The sequence below is a fragment of the Procambarus clarkii genome, chromosome 33 (assembly GCF_040958095.1).
Source record: "Procambarus clarkii isolate CNS0578487 chromosome 33, FALCON_Pclarkii_2.0, whole genome shotgun sequence".
NCBI lineage: Eukaryota > Metazoa > Arthropoda > Malacostraca > Decapoda > Cambaridae > Procambarus > Procambarus clarkii.
Window position 1 is genome coordinate 43,598,514 of NC_091182.1, and position 13,207 is coordinate 43,611,720.

Below are 13,207 nucleotides of genomic sequence, written 5' to 3' on the forward strand. Positions count from 1 at the left end.
ACATTATTAAAACAGTTAACACTAAAAAGCATCACTGAGAGTACTCAGAGTATGGGTAACGATGTGTATCAGTGCTATACCGACGGCTCTGTAGGAGAAGGTGGACGATGTACCGGCTGCGCATGTAATATATTTGAACAATCTTCTCTCGTACATACAGCAATGAAGCGCGTCAATGACTGGGCAAGTACAACTCAAACTGAACTTGTAGGCATATACCTTGCCACTGAATTTTTAAAAGACAAAGGCTTGTATTCTGTGACTCGCAGAGTGCACTCCTGGTATTGAACACGCATAGTAGTGACACCCAGAAAATAGTCAGCGATATTCGAATTAATGTTTTAGCTGATAAAGAAAACAGATTTGAAATTAAATTCCTATGGATACCATCACATGTTGGTATCTCAAGGCATGACACTGCTGATATGTTTGCAAAGACAGCCTGTAGAAAATCAGTGGTAGAAATTTATATGGGTGTTACATTAGCAGTGACAAAGAGAATACTTAAACAAATATCTAATGAAGATCTCACTGACCTAACAAATTCAAAAGGCCTGAAAGTAGTAGCATTAAATATTATGATAGATATCGGGAGAAGACTTTCACATATGGGACTAATAGAACAAGAACCCGGCAACGTGATGTTATAGTGGCCAGAATACGCCTGGGATATAGACGTATCTGGCAGCTTTCTCAAAACCCAAATGTCGAGTACTCAATTTGTCAACTTTGTGAAAGAGAAAACGTGCACTCTCTTGAACATTATACCGTAGAATGTCCCATACTGACTCTCTTTCGCCCTCCTGGGCTAAGATATGCTGAACTCTGAAATTACTATATGAGTACTGGAACACTTGATGATATATTGGACTTGTACCCAAGATTGACCATGTAATGTGTCAATTATACAATGTATGTATGTGATGTAACTATATAACCTAAGCTTGTAAAAGCACCTTAATCACCTTCAGTGATTAAGTGCTTAATTGCACACTACTTTCTCTATCAGCTATCTCACCCTGTCAGAGTAAGAAACATATGTATGTGAATGCATGTGTGTGTGTATATATATGTATGTATATAAGTATGTGTACGTATATGTGTGTGTGTATGTATATGTATGTGTACAAAGTATATATGGAAGCTGATCAGAATTACATTTCACCTTTGTAAATGCACATTAATGACACTATGTAAAAGACACATCGAACACCTTATATAGGGCATACGTAAATCTGTGTATTTATTTACGTATGTAGGTTAGCTTTAGCATTTTAAAAGCACCGAATCACCTTCTGTGGTTGATTGTTCCATAAACCCCTGAGTTATATGTTTAACACATCTCTAACCCTGTCCATGGAGGACAGAAGAAAATGTATATATGCTAGTTAGCATTGTAAATGTGTGACCACGTCTGTGGTAGAAAATAATAATAATAAAAAACTGTAGTATGTTGTGTTCCACTCACTATGCAGCATGTTGTGTTCCAATCTCTGTGCAATATGTTGCGTTCCATTCACCATAGAGTATGTTGTGTTCCACTCGCCATACAGTATATTAGTTTCCATTCACCATACAGTATGTTGTATTCCACTCACCATACAGTATGTTATTTTCCACTCACGTACAGTGAGTGGAAAATTAAAATGTGTCATTCGCCATACAGTATGCTGTGTTCCACTCACCATTCAGATTGTTGCGTTCCACTTACCATGCATTATGTTGTTTTACACTCACCATACCGTATGTTGTATTCCACTCGCAATGCATCATATGCTGTGTTCCACTCACTATACAGTACGTTGTGTTCCACTCACCTTACCTTTGTTGTCTTCTACTCACAGTACCGTATGTTGTGTTCCTCCCACAATACAGTATGTTGTGTTCCACTCACCATAGAGTATGCTGGTTTCCACTCACCATACAGTATGTTGTATTCTACTCACCATACAGTATGTTGTGTTGCTCTCACGTACAGTGTGTTATGTTTCACTTACCATACAGTATGTTGTGTTCCACTCACCATACCGTATGTTGTGTTCCACTCACCGTGCCGTATATTGTGTTCCATTCACTATACAAACTGTGTGGTGATTGGAACACAACATAATGTATGATACATCATGTTGTGTTCCACTCTCTATATCGAATGTTAGATTCCACTCACTATGGTGTGTTCCTTTCTAAATGCAACATGATTTCTTCTCATCATATAACATTTGGCCTTCCTCTCACCATACAGTATGTAATGGTCGGTTAATTGAGTAACATTTGGTGTTCTGTTCACCATACAAGATGAAGTGTTCGTCTCACTAAACAACAAGTAGTGTTCCACCTAGTATTAAATATACGGTGTTCCACTCACTTTAAAACGTGCGGCGTTTCACTCTACACCATGTGGTTTTCTACTCACAATGAAACGTATGACGAATCACCATACACCGTGTGGTGTTCCACTCCTCATAAAACGTGTGGCGTTTCACCATGTATCATGTGGTGTTCCACTCATTATACAATATATGGTATTTCGCTCACAATGCACCATGTGGTGTTCCACTCACAATGCAAAATATGGTATTTCGCTCACTAGAAAACATGTGGTATTCCACTTTACAATATTTATTATACCACTCGGTATAAAACATATGGAGTTAAACTCACCATTCAGCATATATTAATATATAGACGAAGACATTAGTATCATATCATGTATCATAAAGTCTTGCAAAATATACAAAACTGACCTCCTTCTGCACCAGGGGCACAACGACCCAGATCCGCCAGTATAACGCAAATCCTATATGATAGATAGTGTTGAGAATGCGTTGCCAGATGGTGAAGGGTTGTGGGTAATCATTCCTGTGGTTGGCGACATAGGCCGGGTTGAGGACGTTACCCAGGACAGCGCTCTGGCGGAAGTCAATCCCGGGCGTGGTGATCACGATGAAGGCAGCCTCGTGCAGGAACGGGTACACCACCTGCAGTGAGATCATACTGACCTGAAGATGCAGCCACAATGATCTTAACCTGAGTGAAATACAAACATAAGTCGGTCACTATACATCACCCAAATTTTCCCATAAAAATCCGTCACGGTTCATTTAACGTAATTAGCCGAAATGATAGACGGAGAAGCAAGGTATCCACAACACCGGATCTACCATCTCCCCCTCTTAGTCGTCCCTAATATACAATTAATCTGAACTATTCTCAAAGCAAAACTGAGAAGTCAATGGTCGATAAAGAATTAGAATATAAAGGAATTTGTTTAAATGAATGGACGAGTACCAGAGAACACACTCGGTAGTGAAGGGGCCAGATAACAGAATATCGTATATGTTGTCAACAAATACATCTATAAACACTCGCCGTTGAAAAAGCTGCCTAGAAAGATATTGTGAATTGATCGATAAAACTGCGGTTCATAAAGCAGATGGAATTCAAATTAGACTTCAGAGAACGGGGTTCTAAACTGAAGACTCCACTCTGAAGCCTTCGTCACTCTTCACTGGTGGTTACTTTAGTAATTAACATGACTGCATAACGAAGAAGACTTCGAAGTGGACAAGGTTCCCTACCGAGAATAAGGTTCCCCACTCAGTTGGGGAGAACAATACAGTACAGAAATTACCACCCATTAACGTACCGAGTGATACAGGGCGGTATATATCTCCCTAATTATGTTCGTTGTATCTGAATAAGTTGAGTTTTTACAACAAACCGGTCAAACATGGCCTTATGTTGAAAAATATAATACAATTAATTTAATCCACACTGTCTATCCTGCTGGAACTAAACTCGGGACTCTTGGATTTATTGGCGAGTAGCTAGATAATGATGCTGAAAACTCCAGTCGATGACGTCTTTATTACAATCGACTTTTGGCCCAGCGAAGCACTTCAATCAGATCTGGTACTAGCAGATACAAAAGACCGATCAGCTTTTATACCCTGTCGAGATGTCTTGAGGAGGATGGGCAATTACAGTTATCTAGCCCAATGTTTGGCTAACAAACTGGTTAATCCTTAGGTTGCTGTCCCTATGTTTAAGGATGTAGGTTTCAGAGGCTTCCGGTGAGGAATGCATGAAGAGGCCGAGCATGCAGACCGAGCATGCGGTCTGCATGCTCAGAGTTGTTGTAACCATGTACATTACCTAGTCAATGTACAACGTAACCATGTACAATACCTAGTCAATGTACAACGTAACCATGTTCATTGCCTAGTCAATGTACAACGTAACCATGTACAATACCTAGTCAATGTACAACGTAACCATGTTCATTAACTAATCAATGTACAACTTAGCAATGTACATTAACTAGTCAATGTACAACGCAACCATGTTCATTAAGTAATCAATGCACTACGTAGCCATATACATTACCTAGTCAATATACATAGTAACCATTTACATTAACTTGTCAATGTACAATGTAACGAGTCGACATGCACTAGTCGACAGTTCTTGTCTTTTGTCCTCTGCTCTGAGGACATTATTAGTGGATTAAAATACCATTGGAGGAACACAACACTGTTTGCCAATGTACTCTACCAGAGAATGACTGATTGACATTTCTATAAGACTAACTCGAAGCACTAACCTCGTTGAACTCGTGATCCACAACGATGAGATCAAACTCTTTCCTCTTCTCATAAAGTTCTTTAACCACTGGAACATTGTACAGTTCCCTTGCGATGGCTGGAAGAATGTACTTGAAAGCACCGAAGCCTCCAATTGGGTTGTTCAGATATTCGAACATGTTTCTATTTTCATGTTTGAAGTGTCGGAGGCCGTGGGTAACCTCATGGATGTTCGGATATTTGGTCAAATTTGCTTCATTGGTCAACATCACTATCTGCAGAGAGGATGTGAAGCCGAATGTTAGAGTAAGCTTGATGAGATGTGATCCTGATGTTAGAATACGCTTGATGACAGGAAGTCATGTGGATGTTAATATGTGATCATGATGCTATCTTTAAGTTATTGAGAGAATGTGATCCGGAAGTTAGCGTAAAGCTATGAGAGGATTTGATCTTAATATTAACATGTGATTCTGATGTCAGCGTGAAGAGTATGATAAGATGGGACATAGGTATGCAGCATTTCTCAACGTCTTACATTTATCCTTGTATTAAGTCTGCACCCCAGCGATGCCCGGGTCTCTGTCTCTCTCTGCCTATCTCCCTCCCTCACGTTACCTCTTACCTCCCTCCCTCTCGTTTCATTTTCCTCCCTCTCTCTTTCCCGTTTTTTTCTACCTCCCTCCTATTCTCTTCCTATTATTCTTTCCGTTCTTTCTCGTAATGGGCAAAAGTTGCTCAAGTAACATTCAATCACTGTTATCGACGTTGAATCATTCTTATTGACGTTGACTCAACATTATCGACGTTGAATAATTCTCATCGTCTATGAATCAACGTTATGGACGTTGAATTCTTATCGACCTTGACTCAACATTATTGACGTTGAATCAACGTTATCGACGTTGAATCATTCTTTTCGCAGATGAATCAACGTTGAATCATTCTTATCAACGTTATCGACGTTGAATCATTCTTATCAACGTTATCGACGTTGAATCATTCTTATCAACGTTATCGACGTTGAATCATTCTTATCAACGTTAAATCAACGTTATCGATACTGAATCAACGTTATCGACGTTTAATCATTCTTATCGACGTTGAATCAACGTTATCGACCTTGAATCAACATTATTGACGTTGAATCATTCATATCGACGATGAATCAACGTTATCGATGTTGAATCATTGTTATCGACCTTGAATCAAATTTGGATTAACTTTATCGACGTTTTATCGACTTTGATTCAATGTCGATAGCAGCTGTAAAATCTATTTTAGCACTATGGACAATCAAACCCACATTTCATACTTCATAGAAGTCACTGGGATTCGGTATTGGAACCAATCCTTCTAAAACATAGCATAGAGCTCGACCCCAACCACCCTATGAGACCCGTCATACAATCACTCGTACGTCATATAGCAGTCTCCGTGGTGTAGTGGTAAGACAATCGCCTGGCGTTCCGTGAGCGCTATGTCATGGGTTCGTATCCTGGCCGGGGAGGATTTACTGGGCGCAATTCCTTAACTGTAGCCTCTGTTTAACGCAACAGTAAAATGTGTACTTGGATGAAAAAACGATTCTTCGCGGCAGGGGATCGTATTCCAGGGACCATAGGATTAAGGACGTGCCCGAAACGCTACGCGTACTAGTGGTTGTACAAGAATGTAACAACTCTTGTATATATCTCAAAAAAAATATATATATATAATTGGGGATGGCGTTCTGTGACGCTAACCCCAATTGGCTGGCCTTTAATCTTGCACAAACATGGATATTCTCTCATATAAATGTAGATTATGAGTATTTAAATGAACAAATCTTCTCCATTTACTTTATCAGAGTACTGTCAGTTTTTTTCAAAATTTATTAGCTGTTGTAAAATAATATATTTAATCATTTTGCTGATATTATTTGGTACCAAAAGAATCAGACCACTAGGTCTTGCCTTGTGTCCTCGGTCAGCCAGAGCCTCAGCGAGGGACATGAAGAGGGTCCTGTGGCTATTGGCAGAGACGGGGAGAAGCATGAGGATCTTATACGACCTCTCAGGGGGTGCCAAGTCTCCATTGGCGCCTACCACCAGAACCGCCACCAACACACACACTCTCATTAACGTCATCTGCGAATAAGAATTGAGTTATTGCATTAACGTGTATTCAGTTCCTCGCCAGCATGAGAGTATTGCATAAGTAATGCAATACCATTCATAGATAACTGGGACCCCTACATTAGCAAGAATACTGTGAATGCAAGAACTGAAGCTTATATTTCAAGGGACAGAATAGGCATCTACATATATATATATATATATATATATATATATATATATATATATATATATATATATATATATATATATATATATATATATATATATATATATATATATATATATATATATACTGTTCTGTCACCCTACTAATTAAAGTAGGGTGACAGAGCATTTTTGTGTTTTTAACAATTAGATATAATAGCACTCACTGAAACATGTGAAACATGGATGAATATCGACTTGATTGACCTATTGGTCGAGGACCAGATCAAGGGTTATCATATTTTTATGTTAACAAATCAGATATAAAAAGAGGATGAATTATAGATAGTAATCATGAATATCTCTAAAATCTATAAAAATATAGATATTAATCATGAATTACTATCTATATGAAAAATGATCTGAAGTACAGTGTAAGAGACATAAAATCATATATACAAAAACAAAAATTGAGATAAGTGAATGATCGAAATATGAAACTCATTTAAAGTACTTGACTAAATAAATTAGTCAGTAAATCTATCTGGAAATAGATAAAAAAAGGCATCAAGATGCTATAATGTGTGTGTTTATTTTTGAAACTTTAATCTCGGAAGAATAGATTGGACATATAAAACAAGTAACTGAAAAGCAGAAGATTTCTTGGAAGTGATCGAATAGCTCCCACCTGGCACAGTTTGTTACGACTACGCCAGAAACAATATTCTGGATTTGGTCCTGGCGATAAAGAGACAATTATAACATTACGAAATGGGTATAATAGAGAAACCATGTTTGCTATCATCTGGAAGAGCTGCGCTAGAAATAATAATATTACTAGGGACTCAGGTTTTCGAAATGCATATTAGGAGCAGTTTAACATAAACCAATAGATGTGAGGATGAAATTAGCAAAATAATAAACAACTCTTTCCTGATCTCTAAAATTTACTTAATGAAGTAATCTAGTATGTCAGGGAACACCGGACAAGTCCCTGATTTAGTTTTCACAGCCGGACAGAAGCATTTAGAACAGGAGACGATGAGTCACAATATCGTGGCTAAAAAATATTTTGGTCTAATCCCAAACTAGAAAATTAAGTATCGACGACATCTCAGTCCGTCCTTGAAGATTATCAAGTCAGTGATAATGGTTATCATTCTCAAGTCAATGATAATGATTCACGACGGAGAGAAACGTCGTCGCTTCTTCAATTTTTGGGGTGTGGTTAGGTCATCATTTGGAAAATGTTTCCCTTCGCCTTGTGTACCTGTTGACCTAGCAATAAATAGATACCTGGGAGTTAAACAATTGTTTGGGTTGCATCCTGGGGAAGGTTAGAGGTTGGTACAGGGAGACCTCGATAAACCAAACAGGTTTCTCTTCCCCTACAATGAGGAAACTAATTATACAGATTTAGAAGTTTTAACCGAAAAAAATCTGATCCTGACAAGGCATTCAGTAGAGTTCTAAATTATTCAAGCAAGTGCTAAGTGAGCCACTTACAGGTATATTAAATAAATTAATCGGAATTAGTATTACTCTTACTAACGTAGTAGTTACAGTAATCTAAAAATGAGAGAGAACTCTTGCTGGAAAATATTCACATTGAGTGTTAGAAAGTTCCTGGAAACATTAATTGTAGATTATAAAAGTACTAAATATGATGCTGAAAAAAGTACGTCAGCAAGGTCTTTGACGCTGTTCTACGTGAGTGGTTTCTTAGGATGATGCAAGTGCTTCATATCACAGTAGTGGATTTCATGCCTACGATGGTTCATTTTGTACAAACCTTTTGGTGCCTGCAGGATCGGACTATAGCTCTACGAGCACACCTTTCAAGTGGTTGGTTATCTAGTGCAAGGATTCTTGATCTATTTGTTTATTGCCATGCATGTACTTGGAGTCAGGGATTTCCTGGGACTAGCAGTACTACACGCTGTAGGAGTCAGGCTTATACTGGGCCTAGCACAACTACACGTTACAGTTATCAGTGGTACCCTCGGTACCCCTGATTACATAGATTACATAGTTAGGGTTGTGTTCAGGATAGCATAGTGTAACGAACAAGGGTATATATATATTTATATATAAATATATATATATATATATTTATATATATATATATATATATATATATATATATATGTATATATATATATATATATATATATATATATATATATATATATATATATATATATATATATATATATACAATATTATTGATGTATTATTATGTTTCACATATTAGAATAATTTATGAAGTTAACAGAGAAGACAGACACACAGAAAGAGATAGGAGCTCACTGGCATAGTAGGAATACTGAAATATGAGAGCTCACACTCATTAAAAGACAGGTATCGTACACCCGGAAACACTATATTCCAAGCCTATTGTCTGGCTCTTATAGCATAACATATTAAGGATTATTTAGCCTGCAGTGATGTTTCCAGGAAGAGTAAAATAACACAGGCCTTACCTTATACACCAGCCATACTGTTAATACTTTATATACTTGATCATGTCACGACCTGCTACCTTACAGTCAATACTTCATATTCATATATTTTTCACGGATATTCCTGCACGGGCCCTAAGCCTTTGGCTAGGTCACTAAGTGTTGCTTATTTGTTTTACTTGGGCGGAGTATGAGTATTTATGACTCGTATGGTCGCTTCAGTAAGATTTTGCCCCATGTGTTTAACAACTTCTTCTGCTCTTTTGAATCTAAGTTGATATATTATTGGGTTTGTAACTGTGCACTATGTTAGATAATGTTCCAGTGGTCTGTCGGGCATTTCTCCACAGTGCTGACATTTCCTCTCATCTTCCGGAACCTGTAAGCCTATTTCCCATGCACATTGGTATCCAAGCCTGTTGCGAAGTAAGTGTACTTCTGTTGTTCTACTGCTCCCTTTCATCTAAATAAGTGGTTCGTAGTTGGTTGAATTCTTGTACCAACCCGCAGATCCTGATGTTGCAACTGCTGTGTTGTGGTCACTGAACATCTTTTGCATTGCTCTGTTTCTAATTACTTTCTTAATCTGTGATAGACTCTGTGGTATGTAAATGTCTACATTTCTTCTCTTAGGTGCAAGTTTTGCAGCTTCGTCTGCAGTCATTTCCTATTATTCCCACATGACTTGGCACCCAGTTGATAAGTACCCGTCGGCCTTGTCGTTTGAGTGTCTGCATTAATGATATGACATTTGTGATCAGATAAATGTTATCGCGTATGTGTTCTCGTTGCAAGGTTTCAGTGGCTGTTCTCGAATCTGTAAGTATGATAACATGTTGTTGGTATTCAGCACGAGTATGTTCCAAAGCCTTTTGAATTGCTAGCATCCCTGTTTGTAAAGTCGAACACCCATTTGAGAGTCTCCAACTGTTTACAGAGTTTCCTGCTTTAACTGCAGCTCCGGTTTCTTGTCCCTGCTGGTCTACTGATCCATCTGTGAGGTATGTGAAGCTGTCAGATGCCAAGTTTGCTTCTATAAGCATCTGTGTAATATTACGTAGCAGATGAGGATTTGTCTGTTTTTTTTTCCTTCAAGAACCATATCTTAAAGTCTGCTGGCGAAGATTCACAAGGGGCTTGCATAACAAAGTCTGCATGTATTTCGTCGACACCCCTCTCAGTGATTGTGAAGTCAATATCTTGGTCAGCATTCATGCAGCAATCCCTTTTACCCTTATTTCAATCGACGTTAGCTTGGTTTCTAGTCTTAGGTTCAGTATTTTAGTTCATCTGGGAGATCCTGTTATGACTCGCATTGCATGGTTTTGAATAACCTCAACGTTTGCCCACTGACCAGGAGAAAGAGTGAGGTTATCTTATCTTGAGGTTTTCTTGAGATGATTTTGGGGCTTTTTAGTGCCCGTGAGGTCCTGTCCTCGACCAGGCCTCCACCCCCTGGAAGCAGTCCGTGACAGCTGACTAACTCCCACGGACCTATTTACTGCTAGGTAACAGGGGCATCAGGGTGAAAGAAACTCTGCCCATCGTTTCTCGCCGGCGCCCGAGATCGAACCCGGGACCACAGGATCACGCGTACAGTGTTCTGTCCGCTCAGCCACCGGCTCACCAAAGTAAGTAAGGTGAGTAAGGCAGGCGCTGCATAATCAACTAGGGAACGAATGGTGTGTATGTAAAACATTTTTTACACTTTGTGTTCCGCTCCTAGACGGGGCCCTGTGATTGCTCTCATTATATTTAGTCGTGATTTTACTTTCTCCTTCAGATATTGAATTTGCTTGTTGAATGTTATTTTAGAATCTATCCACACTCCGAGATATTGATATTGTTTAACCCACTGAAGGTCAATGTCTTGAATGAGTAGGTGCCTGTCTGGAGTGTTGCCGCCTAGTCTCATTGCGTTAGACTTATGTGCAGATACTTTTAGCCCTAAAACACTGCATTCAGATGTAACTTTATCTAATGCACCTTGTGCTTTATTTAGAAGTGAAGGACCTGTAATGACTAATGCTATATCATCAGCATAGCTTAGCAATTTAACCCCTTCTGAAAATGTCATGGTAACGAGGTTTTCCATAAGGATGTTAAATACATATACTTAATCATATAACTTCCAATTAGAGCCATCTCTAAAGACTACATATTTATATGTAGTATAAAGGGTAGGCCAGTATACAGGAAAAGATAAAGATATTTATGAGGAACTCAATGCCAACTTCCATGGAGTACTCACTATTGAGCCTGAACAGCTTCCAGAGCTAGATGAGGAAGCAGCCCCCTAAAAAGAAAATTTTAAATATTTATAAATAAATATAAATGTTAAATAACAGAGAAGAAAGTAAAGATACAACTAATATCACTTTATGGAACTAAAGCTACTAGGTCTGATAGAGTATCACCATGGATGTTAAAAGAAGCAGCACAGGCCCTTGGCGTACCTTTAGCACTAATCTTTAATGATTCACTTACAAAGGGGAAATTGCCCAGCTGCTGGAAGAAGGCAAATGTGGAACCAATCTACAAGAAAGTAGATAGAGAAGATGCACTTAACTACAGACCAGTGTCACTCACAAGCATCTCTTGTTATGTACGGGAAAGAATTATGAGGTTAAGACTAGTTGCACACATAAAAAGAATTACGTTTGTAAGCAAACAACAACATGGCTTTAGAGAAGGGAAATCATGCCTGACAACTTCCTGGAGTTTTATGATTAGGTAACGAAAATATGGCAAGACAGAGAAGGCTGGGAAGAATGCTTATGTCTGGACTGTTAAAAAGCCTATTATACAATATCACACAAAGAAGGCTTCTATAAAAATTTGAGAGGTTGGCGGGAGTAGACAGAAACGCACTAACATAGGTAGTGCGTTTCTGTCAGGAAAGGAATCCTTACCTAACATCTGTCAGGTAAGGAATTACCTGACAGGTGTTAGAGTGACAGTGAGAGGCGAGGAGTCCAACTGGCGTAGAGTAACAAGCGGGGTTCCTCAGGGATCGATACTGCGACCCATACTATTCCTCATTTATTTAAACGACTTGACTGCAGGAGTTGAGTCTATTATGTCGATGTTTGCAGATGATGCAAAACTAATGAAGAGGGCTCAGACAGACGAGAATTGTAGGTTTCTCCTGGATGATTTGAGCAGGCGATATAGCTGGTCCAGGAAATGGCAGCTATAGTTCAACACCAGCAAGTGTAAGGTGATGTAAATGGGATCAGGAGTCAGGAGACTGAAATGCTAAAATACGATCGTAGAGTCCGCATCTATAAACACATAAGCAAGCTCGAAAAGGTGCAGAAGTTTAGAACGAGACGCGTCCCAGAGCTGTAAGGGTACGAAGAGAGATTGAAGTAACTAAACCTGACAACATTATAAAGGTGGAGCAAAAAGGGAGGATATGATACAGATGTATAAAATATTTAGAAGGATTGACAGGATGAAGTCAGAATAATTTTTTACACTGAATACCAATAGAATAAGAGGGCATGAATGGAAGCTTGAGGCTCAGAGGTATCATAGAATTCTTAGAACGTTTCCGTTCAGTATATGGGTAGTGAGTAAATGGATTGACCTAAAGGAGCTGGTTAAATATACTATCTTCTTGAGGTTATCTTGAGATGATTTCGGGGTTTTAGTGTCCCCACGGCCCGGTCCTCGACCAGGCCTCCACCCCCAGGAAGCAGCCCGTGACAGCTGACTAACACCCAGGTACCTATTTTACTGCTAGGTAACAGGGGGCATAGGGTGAAAGAAACTCTGCCTATTGTTTCTCGCCGGCGTACGGGATCGAACCCGGGACCATAGGATAACAAGTCCAGCGTGCTGTCCGCTCGCCCGACCGGCTCCATAACTTTAAAAGTAGGTATAATAGATAAAT

General features: G+C 38.9%; 1 protein-coding gene across 4 annotated transcripts in view; it reads right to left on the bottom strand.

The window, feature by feature from the left end:
* LOC123765234 (UDP-glycosyltransferase UGT5) overlaps nt 1–13,207 on the bottom strand; it is a 193,929-nt gene that overhangs the window by 108,949 nt on the left and 71,773 nt on the right. For 2 of the 4 annotated variants that reach the window (XM_069335555.1, XM_069335556.1), the window contains exons 2-5: nt 11,561–11,605; nt 6,539–6,712; nt 4,604–4,858; nt 2,745–2,978 (exon numbers count right to left, since the gene is read on the bottom strand). In XM_069335555.1, the coding sequence (XP_069191656.1) occupies nt 2,745–2,978; nt 4,604–4,858; nt 6,539–6,712 (663 nt within the window). In that variant the 5' untranslated portion in view covers nt 11,561–11,605. The remainder of the gene's footprint in view (nt 1–2,744; nt 2,979–4,603; nt 4,859–6,538; nt 6,713–11,560; nt 11,606–13,207) is intronic. The other 2 variants (XM_069335557.1, XM_069335558.1) reach the window with 1 other exon arrangement.